The sequence below is a fragment of the Electrona antarctica genome (assembly GCF_951216825.1).
Source record: "Electrona antarctica genome assembly, chromosome: 20".
In the NCBI taxonomy this organism is placed as follows: domain Eukaryota; kingdom Metazoa; phylum Chordata; class Actinopteri; order Myctophiformes; family Myctophidae; genus Electrona; species Electrona antarctica.
In genome coordinates this window covers 24,006,542-24,028,261 of record NC_136801.1, presented here as the reverse complement: position 1 = coordinate 24,028,261, position 21,720 = coordinate 24,006,542, and the positions used below count along the sequence as shown (strand labels likewise).

At 41.2% G+C, this 21,720-nt stretch overlaps 1 protein-coding gene across 2 annotated transcripts in view; it reads right to left on the bottom strand.

Moving 5' to 3' along the window:
- The window catches only part of LOC306913453 (vasoactive intestinal polypeptide receptor 2-like), a 55,403-nt gene extending 34,692 nt beyond the window's left edge, over positions 1–20,711 (bottom strand). For both annotated transcript variants that reach the window (XM_079490113.1, XM_079490114.1), the window contains exons 1-2: positions 20,261–20,711; positions 4,511–4,607 (exon numbers count right to left, since the gene is read on the bottom strand). In XM_079490113.1, the coding sequence (XP_079346239.1) occupies positions 4,511–4,607; positions 20,261–20,377 (214 nt within the window). In that variant the 5' untranslated portion in view covers positions 20,378–20,711. The remainder of the gene's footprint in view (positions 1–4,510; positions 4,608–20,260) is intronic.
- Between the last annotated feature and the right edge of the window lie 1,009 nt (positions 20,712–21,720).

Here is a 21,720-nt window from a genome sequence, read left to right as displayed (position 1 = left end):
ATACAGTGTATACTCTATAGTGTATACTATACACTATAGAGTGCTATGTCTACATAAAATGCTATCTAAATGACATAAGTTGAGCCTTTGCATACGCCTGTAAGGTCGTGCAAGTAAGACTCTATCTTAGCCCGTATAGCGGCTGAGATGGAGTCTGAAGTCTAAGAGGTGGGTTTTCAGAATACTGGCGGAAGATTGGGAGTGAGTCTGCAGTTCTGATTGCAATGGGAAGTCCATTCCATAGTTTTGTAGCCAGAAGGCAACGGCAACAGCAAAGAAGAGATGAAAGTACAGTAGGCAGGGTATTGTGGGAGGCAACAGCCTGGCTTGAGACTTGTGCAATAGCCTAAAGTAGATTTCGAGTAAGGAATTTAGACACAAGACATCAACTTGGCCTGAGTCCTACTGTCCTACAGTATTAATGCAATCGGAATGTAATGTGGTCATGAAACTGCAGCCTTTGGTACTGCAGGAACTTGGTATCGGCTCTGTCCAGCAGCTCCCTGCAATATTTTTTATAATCGTTTTGTTATGTTTCAATAACCCGGTAATACCATACATCCCAGATGGGTGGATTAGGCTTACCATGCTTTTTGCATTATTATTGGGCAGTGGATGTAGATTGCCAAGATTTCTAAAATATAAATAGATAAATAAAATAGCAGATCTAGAAGCACACATCGCATTGTGCTTATAGATAATCTATTTTTGTTATTCATCGAAGTGTATAGAGGGCTTAAGGGGTTAAGGAACTTTGCATGTCAAACGTACGAAATGCAAAAAGTCTGCCCGCCGCCAGAAATGGTTGCTGCAGATGGATTGATAATATTCACTGGAGTTTATCCGGGTGCAAAGGAACCAAAACACAGAGTAATGTGTGACTCCCTCCATCCCTCGCACTGTTGAGAAATGCCAGTGGGACAGTACGTGAGGTAACGTGACAGTAATGTTAATCTATTTATTCAATTTAAGAGTTGATCAATGGTTTCTCATTGTCGTGGTGGAAAAAAAACTGCATTAAAGTGGTTAAATTTGAATCATCTACTCAAGTGACTTCCTCATCTGCAACCCTTAATGACAACATATTTACTAACTCTCTTAACACATTTTGTGCCCAAGACGCCTGTGGACGTCTTGGGTATTACCGCACGTGCATAGGCCAAGACGTCTGTGGACGTCTTTGAAAAAAAACAAAAAAACAAAGATTTTTATTTTATTTTAATACGTGGTGCCAACGTTTGTGTGGCGTTTAAATTAAATAACTCAGAAACTATAAAACATTTCAAAGTAAAAAGTTCCAGCATGTGTCTCCACAGTCAGCTGAATTATAAAATATGTGAATGGATTTTCTAGGTGAAAGTGGTTTTTGGCAGTTTTGCGTGGGCTCTCAATGTGTTAATAATGTACGGAAATCTGGTGTCTTTCATTCTGATATATCTGATCATTATCCTGTTTCACTTCTCATCAATAAACAAAGTTCTAAGGTTTAGACTAGTGTTTAACAAAATAAATGTTGACCGATTTGAGGAGCTGATTGATGACATCCTGACCTATGGGATGATGTATACACTCATGATGATGTTGATCAAGCATATCAGTCATTTTTAAAGTATTTTAACTCTGTATTCAACAGGTGCTTTCCTCTTGTCAGTAAGAAAGCAAACAAGGTCAGTGCATTTAGAAAACCCTGGTTTACACCAGATCTCCATAAGTCTCTGAAAGCTAAGAATAGGTTGTATAAGAAATTCATCTGTAATCCATCCCCAATTAATATAGCAAATTATAAGAAATGTCGTAACAATTACTTTTCAGACAAATTCAATGAGGCTTTAAATAACATCAAAACCACCTGGGGAGTCATCAACCAGCTTCTAAATAGGAAAAAGGCTACAGCCAGTCTCAATTTGTTGATGAAAAATGAGTTTACTCTGACCCATCTGACAATTATTTTGTTAATATTGGCACAGTTCTATCAGAGGATAAGTCTTACAGCCGGTTCTCCATCCGAGTTTCTGACAGATCCCCATCCTTCTATTCAGAGTTTCAAGCCTCCGAGAAGTAAATCATGGAAATAATGATGTGTCTGAAAGACTCAGCTGCTGGTCATGATGAGGTCAGATCTTAATCTTCAAATCATCAAAACTAGACATTCAATTATTTAAGCCTTTGACCCGCATCTTCACCAAATCTCTAGAAACTGGAATAATACCCAATGACCTTAAAGTTGCTAAAGTAGTTCCTGTTTACAAATCTGGAGACCGTGTATTTAGTAACTACCGCCCTATTTCTGTTCTCCCATGTTTCTCAAAGATTCTGGAGAAATTGGTATAACAGAATGATGGAAAATCTGCAGGACTATAACATACTGTATGAACACCAATATGGATTTAGGAAAAATCATTCTACAGAAATGGCTATACTTCAATTGGTCGATAAAATGCATACTGCATTCAATAATAATGAATATGCTTTGGGAACTTTTCTTGACTTATCTAAAGAATTTACTGGAATCACTCATACATGTTTTTTTAAATTACATACAGTAACCGTCAACAATTTGTCATAATGGTAAGTCATCAGAGAGTGCCACCTAAACCAGGGGTCTATAGAGCGTCGCAGTCCCGCCCCCTACCAGGGCCCAGGAAATGATATCCCGTTCATTTCTCATAGACATTTCAAAAAGTATTTATTTAAAGACCTTTTAAGCCTCGTACAAAGCCAACTCTTGTCGTGACAAATCATGACAACAAACACAATTTTTCGGGTCGAACAAATAATTAGAAAGAAGAAGAAAACGGCAGGTTACAACACTTTTTTTATTGTTTTTCTTCTTTGTAATTATTTGTTCGGCCCAAAATGTTGTGTCTGTTGCCATGATTTGTCACAACTCGAGTTGGCTTTGTCCGCGGCGTAAACGTCTTTAAATAAATACTTTTTGAAATGTCTATGGGAAAAATATATTGGGATTTATTTTCTGGGCCTGGCGTCGTCATGAAAGGGGGCGGGACTGCGACGCTCTATACTAGGCCCACTCTTATTTCTGATTTATCGTAATGATTTGGCTGCAGCTTTGTCCTCCTTGTTTCCTGTACTTTTTGCAGATGATACAAATGTATTTATTTCACATAGGCCTACTGATTTTTCTGCTCTAATGGCAAAAGCTAATCATGAATTTCAAAATGGTTTAAACAAATTATCACTGAATATCAAAAAATAAAAAGTATTGTAAATCTAACACCTGTTTGTGTATAGGAGATGACCCAATCACTCAGGTTACATCAACAGCCTTCCTTGGTGTATTTATCCATGAAAGACTAAGCCGGAAAAACTACATTAGCCATGTCTGTAAGAAAATATCAAATATATCACACACACCTCCCTACAAAAACACATGCATACTGTACTGTAATTTGTGAATGAAACACAGTGCACACACACACACACACACACACACACACACACACACACACACACACACACACACACACACACACACACACACACACACACACACACACACACACACACACACACACACACACACACACACACACACACACACACACACACACACACACACACACACACACACACACACACACACACACACACACAGGCGTGGGAAAACCAACAGTCCACAAGCTGCGAGCCGTGCAAATAAAAGCTCATATCAGTGTAGCTAAACATACAAACACACATGCATGTGTGTGTTTTTCCGTGTGTGTGTGCGTGCACATGTACATTCACATGGGCATTGTGTGCAGATGTGTGAATGCGTGTGTAGCATGTGCATTTCCTGCTTCTGGTCTGTGTGTGACCTGAAAACAGAAGTAGGTGCAGCAGCACTTGATAAATGATTGATAGTGTGTGGGCATCAGTGTTGTTTTCGTCGACTAAAACTAAGACGAAAAAATGTTTTTCACTGACAAAAAGTAATGGAAACTAATAAGCTACGATGAGTAAAAGACAAAATATACAATTTCGTCGACAAATAAAAACTAGACGTTAAAATGTTAGGAAGGGACTAGTGGACAAGAGATCCAGTCATTTTACACTTGGTTGCATGCTGAAAATTGCCGATCTACAAGCTCACAACTCGTGGGGGAGAGGGGAGTTGCACCACTCAGTTCACACGGGTGCACTTAGCCTGAAGGGGAAGCAATGGAACACAGAACTTTATAATTTTATCTTTAAATAGAGCGCTAATTAAACACGTTAATGGCGTCGTTGGCGGTGCGGGATCTCATTAAAAAGACGTTAAAGGAGTCCTTAGCCAGGGTTGAGTTAAGCGCCACTAAATTCCATTGTTAATCTGTGCCTGAACAGACCACATTATGATTCGACCTGTCCTTAAACTTAGCCAGGTGTAAACACACGGGGATGATCATGTTGTTCAGTTAATGCAAGGTGTAAATCTGTACACATACACACACACAGACAGTGTGTGCGTGCGTGCGTGCGTGCGTGCGTGCGTGCGTGGGTGCGTGCGTGCGTGCGTGCGTGTGTTTACCTGCACTATACAGTTGCTCTTTCTCCAGGTGTAGCCGACATTCCAGCTCCGCTCTCTTCAGCTCCCAGTGGAACTGGCACACTGGAATTCCATTGGCCTGCGGACACAGGAAACAGGAAGTTAAACCAGCAGGAAGTAGGATGAAGGATATAAATCACATGGCGTCAGGAAAGCATTGGCAGCCCGCACTCATCGAGCTCATCGCTTATCACAGCAGCCAATCAGTGCGTTCTCGGAGCATGTTTAGTTGAATGATCAATACGAAATAATCTGATTCTGATAAGTTAAGTTTAACACTATTAAACTTAATTAGCCTACTACATTTATTTAATTGAATTAATGTATTGATTAAATTAAATCAATTACCTAATTATCATTCAAATTAAATAAACTCATCAGGGGGTCCCCAGCAAAATAAGTTAATATAGAATCACAATCATTTTAACCACTTTGTGTATTTTATACTAGCGACAGTGTATTTTATACTAGCGACAGTGTATTTTATACTAGCGACAGTGTATTTTATACTAGCGACTAGCGTCACTTTGTGGCGTGCTCTGAGCTTCTACATTGCTGGCAGTAACTGTACATTCACTTAAGTACTGTACTTAAGTAACTGAGGTACTTTTACTTTGTTGGAGTAGGCAAGTTGAATTATTTTTTGTTTGCACATTTACTTCTCCATTAAAGTGCATTCACAAGACATCACAAGTCATCAGCTTCTCTCTGTGGCATTCTCATGGTACTGTCCTAATAAAAGCTGTATTTCCAGTTGTCCACCCAGGTACATACTCACTCACATAATCACCCAAGCCTTGATATGCTCTCTGTCAGTCAATTAGGCCTGGGGATGCGTGCCCTTGGTGTCAGATAATTCAATTGACCAATAATCGAAATAATAATCTCAAAACCAATAAGGCTAAACAACAACAGAAAATCACAATAATAACATACAAAAACAGTTAAATGGCTTCTACAGATATTTTTGTTATTCGTCGCCTGCTGGGCTTAAAGGAGCATTCAGTGATTTGGGTAATTTAAAAAAAAAACCCGGTCCACCCCGGTAACAAGATGTGCACATGCACACGCTCTACAGTGAAGGTACAACAGACCAACAGCACGTGCACCAAGGCCCGCCCCACTCGATCATGATTGGAGGAAGGCCCCTCTCATCCTGATTGGATGAAGGCTTTGCCACCCAAAGCCCAACCGAAACTAGGGTTTTTTGACCCCAGGGGCTCACTGGGGACAGGGAGGAACTCCTTATATGGTCAGCACACTTTATAGTAGGGAGGATTATCCAAAAAATAAGAAAAAATAAGTGATATTTGAATTAAGTGAAATCACTGAATATACCTTTAAGCAGTTCAAACAAATTATTTTGCCAACACTGTTGTCCAGATTCAGAGAGGTAGGTTTAACAATGGCTCAGCAAGTAAGGAGGTTGAGTGCCTTGTGCATACACTCCCCACAGAGTGCACATTAAACCAAAATGATGCTAAAATAACACTAAAGGTGGTTCTTTGGCTCGTAACCATAGGGGAACATCTTTTGGTGCCTTATAGCACCCATCTTTAAAGGTCCTAAAAAGAACCTCTGTGCTACGGTATATAGCAATAACATTTATTTGGAAGCAGGTTGATCTTTCACTGTGAAAGTGTGAATATTAGCATGAACCTACTATGAATGAGGTGTCAATGAAACGTTTCCTGTAAAATATTTGTCAGCAACTTTTCGGACGACCGAAAAGGCATTAAATGGGAGGTGCAAGGCCCAAAGCATAGCAAACTGGGTGTCCTTGACATTCCAAAGGTTGATTGAGTGTTGCGTTTCTGTCTTGGGTCTGAGGGCGGCGACACCCGTTGCGTTGTTTGTGTGGTGCTTTTTGATGGATCTTGCTGTTGAACCTCCACATCTTTGACAGGCTATATATGACTGGATTTTTGATAGGCAACCATTCATCCATGTAGTACAAGTGATTGATGGTAAACAACGATTTACTGTTAAGTTAACGTAACTGTGGCACCAACTAGTTACTGTAAGATAACATTTTAGAAAATAATCTGCATGCCGATCCCCTCAGGGGTTGCAGGCTGAAAACCCCTGACCTTTTCATAACAGCAACCATATAAAATACCATATAAAAACACCATATAAATACTGGTTTCTAACAGTAGGTGTACAGATTTCCAAACAATTTTAAAACGAGTCCTTTGGGAGCAGGTCTTTCCTCTATAGTGGAATCCTTGAGTGTCATTTTAAAAAGGGCGTACAAATAGAACCCAAATGGACCTGTGATCATAAATGGGCGCTTTCAGGTCTGTACCCCCGAAATGTGCAGTCTCTCTGGGTTAAATAAACACGGAATCGACAGTGAACTCCGGATAAACATACTCCGACAGGAAGAGAGACAGAGAGAGACAGAGTATGGGGTGTTGTAAGGTTCTGGAAGTGGACTGCTGGAATGGTTCGGCTCACTCACAGTCATAAATTCAACACAGCAGGAACGGTTCATGCGTTTCGAAATCCACAAAAGAAAAATGTGAGTGAGTGGTCAGTCCTGTACTGTGTGTGTGTGTGTGTGTGTGTGTGTGTGTGTGTGTGTGTGTGTGTGTTTGTGTGTGTGTGTGTGTGTGTGTGTGAGAGTTTGTGTGTCAGCAGCTGGGAGGTCTGTTTACGTGAGGATTATTGCCACTCTCAGTTGCGTTTCAAAGCTGTCAATGTGTTTAGGTCTCACACGGGCAGACACCCCCCCCCCCCCCTCCATCTATCACCTCGTCATCATCAAATACCAATCACACACCACCACCAACTTGAACTCATTATCACTTCTTCAATGTCTTGACCTTGAACATGAAAGATGTGGTGCCATTAATGTGTTTTTTTTCCCACACATTAACCTTTCACACAGCAAGCAATAGGAGAACGTCCATTTCAGATGTGTTCACACATAGATTAATAGTCTGTTTGACAAAGCACACGTTAGCGCTAAATCCAATTATACAACAGGTAGTTCCGACGAAGCAATCCGATTGGTTAAAATAGCTATCTACCCGTGCTTCAAACAAGCATGACCATGACACCGTGCTTCAAACGAGCATTACTGCACACCTAATCAAAATGTTAAAAGAAAACAGCTGTGCCGGGTCCTGTCCCAGCACTATGCTAAGCGGCTACGGTAGCAGTTCTCATGGGAAGTTCAGGGACATAGAATTTAGGCATTTAGCAGACACTCTTAATCCCGAGCGATTTACATTAAGCAAGAACAAAAAGCATGGCAATACATCATATACATAAACAAGTAGGTATCATGAATCATTTGAGCTGACATGTTGTTTTTTATGAATAAGTGTTGTATAATCACAATATTAACACAGGAATAACACTTCAGCGCTGCTTACGGTACTCGTTCCTGCAGCAACGCTGTCGTGTCGTGCCGATAATCTCGTTAAAAGCACACCCTCTCGTGTAATGTTGCATAATTTAACAGCGTGATTAAATACAACCCTTTTTTTCCTTCAACACAACATCGCAGTTTCTCATTGATGCACCCATGAAAAACACAATTTTAACACCTTAAGGGCCCGGGGTTATTTAATCCATTAATAAAATTTGCCCATCGTTTATAGCGCCCGGAGCACTTTTACCGACGGACCGGATGTTGTTGTGAATGTGTGTGTAGCAGCTAACAATAGCCACAACACTATCGATGCGATCGACAACAACGGGAGGTAAGATAAAATTAGACTAGCGACTGGACAGTGGGGGCCCGGTAGAGAAATGAGAGTTACCATGTGGGGGTCTCGGAACACCCATACCCCAAGGAACGCACTCAGGGGGCCAGGCCGATTTCGGCGAGCCGCCCCACGTCCGAAACGGTTGAGAAATGACAGAGTTAGGGCCGATTCATACTCCTATTTTACCGCTGTAGTGCCGAAATGATTTTGGCTCGTCAGTAGCACCGAAGAGCCGACTTTAGGACGGTACCCGCCCCCCCCGAACATCAAATGACGTCACATTGTAGGCTCTACAGAGCCGAACCGACTTTTATTCGGCTCTAAAATAGGAGTATGAATCGCGCCTTACCGCGTGGGGGTCCCTCTACTGTACGCTCAACTGTACTGTCACTGTACTGTACTGGCACACACAAAATCATCATACATACAGTTAATATGTGTGTGTGTGTTTGTGTTAGGTTGCGCACAGGTGGTGAAAAACAACCATGCTATTTTCGCGCTCATACCCACCCAGCCAGGCAGGCAGCCAGCCACACACATAGCTCCGTAAGGGAGTGGTTGCACCACTCAAAAAACATGTTTATTATGAGAAAGGTCATGGGATATTCACGTGACATAACTGCCTTTCCTGTCCACATGTAGGGTGTTGTGTACCTTTATTAAAACCATGTGCTGTGAACACTACGCGAATACAAAGCTTATTGTACAACTTGCTTGGACTGGAATGTAATGTTAACTAGATTTGCATGACAGGGAAGCGTTACGCTGTAGCTTGTTGACTCTAAATGACTATCTATGGCAGTAAAGAAGCATTGTTTGTGTTTTAACAATGTTTCACTTTACAAGTATGTTCTGTGAATATTTCCAACTCAAGCGCAAACATAGCCGAATGAATTTACACATTTTCTGTTATCTTATCTCTCTCCCCAAACAAACCTCAGAGAGTAGGGAAGGCTCATCTCTCCTCGACAATATAAGTGTCATCTCAATGTAAACTCACCTCGTCCATTCACATATGGCTTGAATCAGACACTACAAAGACTTTACAAAGACTCAGGGGAGCCGGCAGCGCCTGTTGCATCATGTCATCATGGTGACGGTCCTACTGAGTCGGTTATGTGCGTTCATACACCAGTGGTGGAAAAGGTACTAACATAAATACCACAATGTAGAAATACTATGTTACAAGTAAAGGTCCGGAATTCACACGCATGAGAAAAAGTACAAATGTATTGTATGTACTTAAAGTACCAACAGAAAAAGTAGTCATTGTGCAGAATGTCACATTTATTTTTTTCTACGATTTTTGCAACCCATTTTTTCACCCAGTGTTAATTATCTAATGTAATCCTGGGTGCTACACTTCCTCTGCCAACCTGGGGGGGGGGCAGCGGACTGACTAATTAATACACATTAAGAGCATCTCAAACATCAGTAGAGAGTAATTTACAGTAGCAGGCAGCCTTTTAATACTGATATATGAACTGTTGAGCCCAATGCCATACAAACTTTAAATCACAAGAAGCAGTTTATGCTGTTTGACTGTTTAGGTCACATGATTTACTACACTCTAACGAGTAACTGCACACCAGGGGGTGAAGTTCAATGTGCCATACCAGAATTTACACACATGTAGAGAATAGAGATTTGATGACTGATGCACGCACGCGGGTTCCCAGCCCCCCGCACACGCACACGCACACACACACACACACACACACACACACACAGACACACACACACACACACACACACACACACACACACACACACACACACACACACACACACACACACACACACACATACTTTATTAAGTTTAGATTTTGTTTTGTTCACCGGATTACGTTTGGCTACACTGCCAACAATTACAATTTAGCAGACGTTCTTAATCCAGAGCGATTCATAGTAAGCAAGAACAACACATGATAATACATCAAATGCATAGAAATGGTCGTCTAGGATCATAAGTAGGTCCTAACCTAACGAAAAAAACCTAACATCCGTCTATGTATAATATCTGTACAATGAAACTATAAGTATACACTTTAGAATGCTATGTCTACATATGCTATCTAAATTACACATTTTAGCCTTTGCATACACCTGCAACTAGTCGTCGAGGCTAGGGCAAGTGCTACGGGCTAAGGTGGAGTCTGAAGAGGTGAGTTTTCAGACTACGGCGGAAGATTGGGAGTGAGTCTGATTATGATTATGATTGCAATGGGGGACAAGAGTCAAGAGTCTGGGACATGTGGAGTGTAGTGCCGAAACGCGGAAGCATTCTCAATAAACAAGAAATTGCATCCAAGCCAGTCTTGCATCATTTATTTTGGAGAGTGCTGCTTTTTCCACTTCGGTGGTAGTTGATTTAAGTTGTATTTTTAGCTGAGCACCCACTGGCTAAAACTAAGGGCAGCATCCAGAGGACGCTTTTCTTTCTTACCAAAACACTACTGATATTGCACTGTAAAATAAAATGATGCCATGACATGTATGACTTCCAAAGGTGACATGACAGGAGATGCAGTCAGTAGTTTTAATATTTTCAAATATGGCCCCATTTCTTTCTTTTTCTGCCTTTATTTATAGGTCCAGTAGACTGACAGCAAATGGGGAGAGAGAGAGATGGGGAGTGACACGCAGCAAAGGTCGTCGGGATCGGGAGTCGAACCCGCGGCTCGCTGTCAGGCGGCATTAGTAGCCTAGGTGCCCAGACGGCTACGCCAGCCGTCCGGGCCGGCACTCTTTTAAAAGGTTTGGACACCCATGTCCTAAGTTATAAATATCTATCTGTGCCAGTGTCCTTGCCTGGCGTTGTGTAACACTTTTAGTCTAGTAGCCAGAATGTGAACCCGGACATGTTGAGTACACCAACGTTTTATGTTAGAAATGTTTAGTATGGGTCCCCAGCATGTAGAAACTGCCAGATGCTAACTTGCATATTGTTGAGCAATTTTCATAATTGGAATAATATCTAACCATACCATTAACGACCTATAAGGGAAAAATAAATCTAAATTTCATCATGCTTTATGTAGCATTTGACATGTCAAACTAGGGGGTTTTCATGATGCTGAATCCATTCCCAGCATTAGTTTTGCACAAAATACACTCCTTAGGCTAAAACGGCCATAGCCGTAATCACAAATGTGATGTAGCTATGTATTGCATAAAAAATAATTTTGGAAAATAATTTGGGGACCCCCCAAAATTATTTGGCGACCCCCCGAGGGGTCGCGACCCACAGGTTGAGAACCCCTGACATTTTATGCCAATTATGAAAATTGCTCAACATATGCAAGTTAGCATCCGGCAGTTTCTACATGCTGGGGACCCATACTCAACATTTCTAACATAAAACTTTGGTGTACTCAACATGTCCGGGTTCACAATGGGGCTCTATGGGCTGGCAACTAGACTATTTGGGCTGCCTCTGGTTCTGAACTCACTCAACTCAGACAGTGGTGGGTGAGGGGCTTCATGAGCTTCATCCACTGAGCTCAGGTAGAGAAGTGGTGATGGATGAACAAGGTCATGGTAGGTGAGGTTGGGGTCAAACCCTTTGCCCCGTGTCTGATGTTGTTTTCGTACGGAGCTGACAGACAAGAGAGCCCTCCGGCTGACCTGACGCGTCTCCGTCAGTACCTGCGTCATTATACACTGGAAATAACAATAACATTTTTTTTTACTTAAGTAAAAGTATCAAAACTGCAATATAGAAATATACTCTGTTACACGCAGACGTCTGGAATTCAAAATGTACTTGAGTAAAAGTACAAAAGTATCGGCATCAAAATGTACTTAAAGTACCAAAAGTCTAAAGTATACTCATTGTGCAGACTGTCCCATTTCAAGTTTTCAAATGTATAAACACCTTTTGAAAAAAACAGATATACAAGCTCGCTTCGAATGTTATCAACCGATAATCACCAGTAGGTTATAATTATCACTCGAATGCAATGGAGCCAGCAGGCTCGCCTGGAGCCTACTGCATGTCTACTGGCTGCCATTAGGAAACACGGAACTTCCGCTGAAGTGAAACCATCAGGTGATGGCAATCATACTAATCACTGTATACCGTGCATTACATGAAAACTACTGCCAGGCGACAGGCGGTCATTGAAGTTGATCGAGTTGGATACTGTTTCTCCCTCTACCATTCCCTCATATTTCTAGTTTACTGAAGTAATGTTGTGCACATTTGTCCAGTGCATAGCCTACTGCAGGCCTTGTTGACTAGATTTAGAAGACATTTTGAAGCTCTTGCTACTGAAATGAATTTATATGGAGAAATACCGTCATTTAACATGCATCTGAATGGGTGAGAAGGACAGCTTGCTATCGCAGAGTGGAGTGGGTGCAGGGGCTTAGTGAAGGGCTAATTCCGCTGACAATAATGATTTAGAACTTTGCGTTCACCTGGTTCGCCAGGTCTAACTAGACCCTGGTCAAACATGGAAGAAAGGACACAGCTGAACGGGTTATCTCAAAGGTTTTCAAACTAAAAGTGGGGGCCGTGACCCACAGCTAGGCTGCCGCGGGGACCAATTGGAAGGGGGGAGGAAGAAATAATTAAATAAAAGACTGTGTGTGTGTGTGTGTGTGTGTGTGCGACCGTGCGTGTGTGTGTGTGTGTGTGTGTGTGTGTGTGTGTGTGTGTGTGTGTGTGTGAGAGTGAGTGAGTTCCAGTCCTTGAGGGAGTTCCAGGGGGTCCACAGCTAAATGATAGTTTGGAACCAAATGGACCCTTATGTGTCTGTAACTCTGAGAGTGTACGGGTCCTTTTGGTTCCATTTGTACACTCTCAGAGTTAAATTAACATTGATTTTACAATATAAATTGGGCGTCTCAGAGATAGAAATGCCATTAAATGGGGGTCCGTAGACTAATGCATGTCAAACTGGGGGGTCCTTGAAATTAAAACGGGTTGAGAATCACTACTAGAGCTGTACAAATCTTCTCTTATGGGGGTCCCTGCAGGCATATCTCTTCAAATGGGGGTCCGCAGGATGTGTCCTTGACATGACAAAGTTTGGGAACCACTGATGTAGACCACTTTCAACCTGGCATAACTATTTTGGGCATGATATCATTAGTAATGTCAACATTTTTCCGAAATGTTCGCAAAAACTATAGCATGTTAGCATTTTCTTTTTAATCCTTTCGCAATGGGGGCCGCAGCCAGAGGTACAGTCAGTCACCGATTTTAAAATTCATGGACCTCGTCAATTTTAAATCTGTGCAGATGGTTTTTAAAGCAATAAAATATTTACTCCCAAGGAACCTACAAAAAAAATGTTTAAGGATAAAGAAGAGGGAAGGTATGACCTAAGGAAGAAGGAAGGAAGATTTACGGCAGCCTTTTGTCCACACTACTCCCAAAAACATGTGCATTTCAGTGTGCGGGGTTACTCTGTGGAATTAACTTTAGGAAGGAAGAGATAAAACAGAGCAATAGTATGCCACAGTTTAACCCATTTTGACCTGAGATCAGATTCTAAAAATGTCTTCTATGTCAGTCGTTCTTCGATTTTTCAAAAATAGCAGACCTACAAGCGCCACTCGGTGGCGCGCTATGAGCTTGTAGATCTGCTATTTTTCAATAGCTAAAGCATAACATAATGCTAACACCAAAAGGGGTTCCCGCCTAAAATGGGTTAAACATCAATATAAGAAAAGCATTTTTAAGAAGTACAGAAATGAGGAGGGAAATTGAAATTGTTGATGCGGATGGAATGGTTTGTGAGGGTGCACATTGTGAAGTGGTGTTGAAGTTTTAATGTGCAGAAGCATGTGCACATTTGGATCTTCTATTTGTTTTTCTTTTTTTATAATTTTTTTTCTCATAACGTGTTAATATAAAACTGTTATGAAGGGGTAGAATGTTTTAAGCATTAGCTTATTCCTGCTCCTTTTCGAGTTTTTAAATTTTTGTATGCACATTTATAATAATTATTAAAATAATAATAAATTAATAATTTACATTTGGGGGATATCTTTCACAATAATAAATAAAACATGTTCTAGACATTCTAATGATCTCACAAAAAACATAATTAGTTATTTTACTTACTTTTATCAGTGTTAAAGGTCAAAGGTCATAGGTTAAAAAAAAATCAAAATTGCAGTGTCCAGAGATTTTTAATTTGTGTGAATTTCAGCCTCTGTGGGGGGTATTTATATGCAAATATCATGACCAATGGCATTGCAATGAACAAAAAAGAACAGACATTTTTTTAATGAATGAATTCAAATATGTTGTATTATTGCAACGCTGGGTGTTACAGGGATAAAGGGAGGTGAAACCCTAGGCTGATTGTGTACAGTTTGTGTTCCAGTTCGGGTTTAAAAGGACAGCACAGAAAACATAAGGCCATGGGCTGCATAAGGCTGACCTTAGGCAACCTTTGGCACCGCTGCCAAAATTGGTACAAAGGAGGGTGAACACTGGCAAACTGGCGTGAGAGGATTTTTGGTTTAAAATAAACTATTGAAAAAACTGTAGTGAAATAAATGAAGTCCCACACATTTGTATGTAAATTACATCCTGCACATAATGCTACATTCATTAAAACTCGTAAACGTAAACTTAATGCAGTCAACGTCCTGGTAGCATGGAAAGCCGGCGTTACAAAGTTTACAAGCCACTGGTTTATGCTGTCTAACCATGTACTTACTATGTGAGTCGAGTATAATATATTGTACTTTGGTGATACTCTTGAATAAGCTGTTGTACTACAGTATATGTGAGCAGAATATACTGTCTGGTACACTGATGATAGTCTTAAATAGTTGTACTACACAGTATGTGAGCAGAATGTACTGGTACATTGATTTGTTGTTTGACTAGTTGTATGTGAGTATACTGCTACAGTGTATTGATAAAAGTCTTGCTCTGTTCCCCCTTTGCCAAAACAAGTTCCTTGCATGAATCTTACACTTGGCAATAAAGCGTCCCTGTTTCTGGGTTCTAAAATATTATAGTATTCTGGGTCAGAGGAGCAACTTAGAGTTCTGGGTCCCATGAGAACATGTCACATTGGATCCTTAATATTTATAGGACAATAAAATCCATAAACCAAGAGACCCTGCAGCGACGGGCCTCTGCATTCTACATAACGTTTCACCCTTATTTGGAAATCAACCCATTTGCGGGATTAATGCTAGTAGCCTGTTATAAACACTACTACCCATCTGAACCTGCAGAGGAAATACATCTCTGGTAGTTAGTCTGGCCAAGCAATTAAAGGGAGGTGAAACCCTAGGCTGATTGTGTACAGTTTGTTTTCCAGTTCAGGTTGAACCCCTTTTGGTGTTAGCATTATGTTATGCTTTAGCTATTGAAAAATAGCAGATCTACAAGCTCATAGCGCGCCACCGAGTGGCGCGCTACGAGCTTGTAGGTCTGCTATTTTTGAAAAATCGAAGAACGACTGACATACTGTAGAAACATAGCTTTTTCAGAAAACTGTCAGGATGTAGAAGACATTTTTAGAATCTGATCTCAGGTCAAAATGGGTTAAAAGGACAGCACAGAAAACATGTGGCCAGGCTGCATAAGGCTGACCTTAGGCAACCTTTGGCACCGGTGCCAAAATTGGTACAAAGGAGGGTGAACACTGGCAAACTGGCGTGAGAGGATTTTTGGTTTAAAATAAACGATTGGAAAAATTGTAGTGAAATAAATGAAGTCCCACACATTTGTATGTAAATTACATCCTGCACAGAATGCTACATTCATTAAAACTCTGAACTTTGACAGTCTGGAAAGATAGGTGGGTTATTGCTCCGAGTCTAATGGTCATTATAACAATGTGGGGGAAAATATATTTATTAAAAAAAATAATGGGAAAGATTATATTTGTGAACAATCAAAATCTGTTGGAAGTTTTGATGTGGTGTCATTAAATTCATGTTGACATGGCACACTGACTATCAAAACAAATAAAAACATGGCACTTCATTTCAAAAAGTTCGCAGACCCCTGTAGTATATAAGCCATAAGCAAATACAATTGTAGATAATCAAATCGATAATGGTTTGTTGACAATCTATCGTAGATTCCTTTTGCACATGGCTCTGGGCACACCTAAACCTACGGTAACAAACCCATTATTAATGGTATTAGCTGCAGCTGCATTGGCATGGTTTTTAATCTGCAGTCATCTAACCTGAACTACAAAACAGCCTATAGGGTTTCATGCCCGTTTAAGTAGTATGTAGGAATACCAAACAACTCGCCCCTTTGCCAACTCGCCCCGGGCGTACAGCCGGCGGAACTGCGCTGCCTGTAAATTATGCTTAAAAAGCAGTAAAACTATGCCCTAAACCCTAAACCTATTTCTAACCTTATTCTCAGTAAAACAAGATAAAGAATACAAGAACCGCGGCACCGAGTGGTCGGCGGAAAACAATCGAGGGGCGAGATGGTTTAGGGGCGACCGTACCCGATACCGTATGTAGCATATGTTCTGTTCTTAGATTACTGACTGGTACATGTTGCATTGCATGTAGACTACTGGGATGTACTGGGACTACAGAACCACAACAGATGCCTGTTAAGGATCACTGTTGTAACTGTTGTATCACTAGCGAATAGTATGTTCATGCATACAGTTTATATATTCACTGGTGATATATATATGCATGAACGTCACACTTGTTTTGGTTGATAGAATATCAGTCAGAGACCTCTACTGTAAATGGTAAATGGTGCATTTATATAGCGCCTTTATCCAAGGCGCTTTACATAGATTGTGCATTACATTCACCCATTCACACACACATTCATACACCGATTGCGGCGGAAGCCATGCAAGGTACCAACCAGCACATCGGGAGCAATTTGGGGTTCAGTGTCTTGCCCAAGGACACTTCGACATGTAGACAGGAGGAGCCGGGATTCGAACCGCCGACCCATGGATCATTGGACGACCTGCTCTACCTCTTGAGCCACAGTCGCCCTAGTCCCTACTGTAGCACGGACATCTAGCGGCAGACTACAAAGATACGTGCATACATACAGGAGGCAAAGTTGTTCTTTTGTGCAGCGAAAAGACACACAAACTGACGTGATGCACCTCTTTCTTCACCTCTTCCTGGTCTTTGCTTGTTGAAATATCGCAACTTGAGCAAAGTTCTCTTTGTGAATGAAGCGGCACAAAAACAATATAAGTGCCTTCAGTGTGAACTGTGAACGCAACTTAAGTCTATTTATTTATTCAATCTTACTCTCATATCTCTGCTCTTACCTGTACCTATCCTGTGTTTTAGCATGCTGTCACTGCTACATTATCCAGAAGAGTGGGCATTTGAGAAGACCCCTTTTGGATCGCTGGCCACAGATAATTCATGATGGATTTTGGTTTGTTTGACTGAGCATGGGGCACTATTTAGGGAGAACACTGGGCACTACTGGGATATTTGGGGGACACCGACTGTGTGGATATGCACATGCACGAGTGTGTGCATATCAAAAATTAATATGGGATAAAAGAGAGCAAAATGCATTGTCTGTCTGTCAATAATCTGCAGTGTTTCCCATTTAGAAACGGGTCAGCAGTTCAATATTTCTATGTTACTAAGACGGTGGACTCTAAATATAGCGTCATTCTCAACTGGGTCTTGGCAGCCAAGCCTCTATAATTATTTATAATGAATGCTTTTACGGCCAGGTTAACGCAGGCCAGGGCACCACTCTACAACACGCAGTTCAGTGAGTTCACACAATTATAACTGGCCCGTCCTGCCAGTCACCCCTAGAGCCTCAGCCAGGTTATGGTCACCTTGTGCTGTGTTGCTTCATTGCATGCCTACTATTGTATGCCCAGAAATACACTGTTGACATTGCAGGTAGTTCCTGTGTGATTAAAGCAGTAGCTATTAAGAGTAATGGGATGGATAATTGTAGGCTATAACAATGATTCTGTTGATTTACGCACTTGGGTAAAAAGCCCTCTTATCTCCTAGAACACCATTCACACAATGTTGACGTATGCATGTGAGGAGTGCATGTTTATAAGTCAATCGCTTTGACACAACTTAAAAATAGCTTCTCTTCTGAGCAGCACGCAACCTTCTAAACCTGTAGGGGGAGAAATGGCTTTATCTGATGAATCTCAAACATCTGTCAGTCACTCACTGTTCAGATTTCTTGACACCCTGGTATGTGGCAAATGGCAATATAGACTAGTGGAGGACACTGGAGGGGGTCCTTGAGGGGGTCCTTGAGGGACCCCCCCCCCCCAAAAAAACAAAAAACAAAAAACAAACAAAAGACAATATATATATATATTTGTTTTGGAGAGAGAAATATTCAGTAATTTCTAGTGACATCTCCCCACCCATTATGAGTGGCTTCTCCTTCAATTATTAAAAAATTTAGTGTTAGTTAAAAATGTATAAAAATGGGCAGGTAGACATGCACAATATGTGACAGTCAGACAGTACTTAATTAAGTACTGCCCATTTGAAAATACCCAATATACAAGCATTACAATTAATGTTGTTGTTGTTTAAGTGCATACCTATTTACATGCACCTCGACCTCGTTCACTTAAACACCGTTGTTGTTTAAAGGACAACTTTAGTTTTTTTCAACCAAGGTTCAAGTTTTAGGTTGTTATTAGAGAAAGGAAAAAGTGAGTGTGAAATTCTTTTCATTTGCTGCTTTCTTTCATTTAAGCGATTTTAGCTATTTTTGACAGGGGCATGCAGGGACATTCGAGCATGGGGCTAAATACGTCCTTTTTTACACATTTTTACGGCGATTTCTTTATTAATATTTACTATAGTCCTACTAGACCCCAGGAAATTGCATCTGGCCACAAAAGATCACAGGATCTACTGAATGTGAAGGTAGAGGTAGGCTACTAGGGGGATGCCATACTGTGTTTCGTAGGCTCAATATTAGCCCCTCTCGGAACCCTCGTAAAAGGTTTCTGACATTTGGATGTTTACCTTTTACGGAGGGTCCCTACTCAGTTGTCGCCCGCAACATGGCGATTCTGGGATACACACGGACTTGGCCTCGCATATGTTCTTTCTGCGCTATTTGAGTGATGGTTATATGTCTCTAAAGAAGCATATATCGGCAATAGGAGACAACGGAGACAACGGAAACATCAGGCGCAGAAGCCGTTAAGTATTTTTAATCTTTGTTAGACCGTTTTGGCAGCTCTGAAATTCTCTCTTCCTCACTTCCCATGTCCCGCTTCCCGAGCGGTGGCTGGCTAGCTGTTACTGCCTCTGATTGGCCGACCGCATACATGCAGGATGTTTTTCAGAGCTGCCAAAACGGTCTAACAAAGATTAAAAATACTTAACGGCTTCTGCGCCGTTTGCTGAGGTTTCCGTTGTCTCCGTTGTCTCCTATTGCCGATATATGCTTCTTTAGAGACATATAACCATCACTCAAATAGCGCAGAAAGAACATATGCGAGGCCAAGTCCGTGTGTATCCCAGAATCGCCATGTTGCGGGCGACAACTGAGAAGGGACCCTCCGTAAAAGGTAAACATCCAAATGTCAGAAACCTTTTACGAGGGTTCCGAGAGGGGCTAGCTCAAAATGTCAGTTTGTCACATTCAATAGATCCCGTGATCTTTTGTGGCCAGATATAATCCCTTGGGGTCTAGTAGGACTATAGTAAATGATACAAAAATAAATCACCATATTTTTTGGTAACAAAAATACATATTTAGGACCATGTTCGAATGCCCCGCTCCCCTGTCAAAAATAGCTAAAATAGCTATAAAACGAAAGAAAGCAGAAAATGAAAAAAGAAAATAAATCACACTCACCTTTTTCCTTTCTCTAATAACAACCTAAAACATGAACCTTGGTTGAAAAAAACTAAAGTTGTCCTTTAAGTGAACATTTTCAATTTTTAAATACTTTTGAAACATTTTAACAACACAAAGGTTGTAGGCTATGTATGGTGGTCCCTGCATCATGCACAACATTCTTGATGATCACAGAATGGGTTGTCCACGGCCGTGTTTGCCACTCACCGTGTGAAGGAGTGCAGACAGCCCGAGGAGCAGCAGCAGAGAGAACCGGCGGTGCGTCATGGTCATGGACATGATGGTGATGGTCACCACCGCGCACACATCTCCACCCGACCCCATGGAGGAGAGTTGTAGGCTCCACCGCGCTCGGCGAGGACGGTGGTCGTTAACTAGTGAATATGCACGGTATAGTATACTACACAACACAACACAACACAAGTATTTGTAGTATTCAATTCAATTGTGAGAAGGGAGGAGGAGGAAAAAAAGTAATTATTATCAATTTAAACTAAAACAAATTTTTAACCAGCTCTACAGAAATGTAGTGTCTGTTGCCCTGCTCCAGCCTCCAGTAGAGTCCGCAGGTCGTGTTGTGTTGTTGTGTGTAGCCTGAGCCTCTCTCTCTGGTTAGTATTCGACAGAGCTGGGCTGATTGGGTTTGACAAACAGCTGGGTCTAGTCCTCTCCACTCCCGTTACCTTAGTGCGCAGCGCGCCCCCGCCACTTATTCGTGAGGGACGCTATATTTCTTGCGCGCTCCCGTCCTCCAGTCCAGAGACGTGAGCACTGAGCAGTTAAACAAGTGTGTATGTTACTTTCTATTATTTTTCTTTAATGCCAACAGCGTCCTCTTGTGGCTGAACCATAGGGCTGAACCAAGCCCATGCCCTCAGACTGTCCTCAATTCAATACAGTTGTAGACAGAGAAAAATGTACTGCATAATAAGACAGAGGAAAGCACAGTCTGATTTAGCTATATTAAGCAGAGAGAGATGAGCACTTGTTAAAGGAGAATTCCATACTAAAAGGCTTTCTTACTTTTATTTGTATTTGTTACGTCCCCACCAAAGAGGTCCAGGTGTTATTTTGTGCAAAAGCAGTATTGGCTATTTCCCCTACCATAAGCCCTCAATGAATTGCAATGCATTGAATTGAATGGGGCTATAGGGGTGTTTTTTTGTCTCTTCATAATGTAAATAGTATCCCAAGCGGCACACTTTACTACTTATTTTGATGGAAATAAGCAAATTAGCACAAAAACCCAACCCCCATTGAGGGCTTATGTAGGGAAAATGGCCAATAATGCACTTTTGCACAAAATAACACCTGGACCTCTTTGGTGGGGACGTAACAACTACAAATAAAGGTAAGAAAGCCTTCTAGCATGGAATTCTCCTTTAAGTAAAGTGTGAAGTAAAAGCTATGAGTTTGACCTGTCATGTCACACATCCAAAGCATTAAGTATTTTATATTCTAATGTGTTTCATTCTCTGTTCACCATTAGAGGTATAATCAAAGCAGCGTGAATGGCAATTTTCAACTGCATCAATTTGAAATGTCAGAAAGAATCCATGATTATAATGGATTTGGGCCAAAGTTAAATGTGGCACTTCTTGAAAATAAAGAAAATAAATGTGCTGCTGAGAATTTGTCTTATATTCTAGTTCTTTCTGTAAACTTTC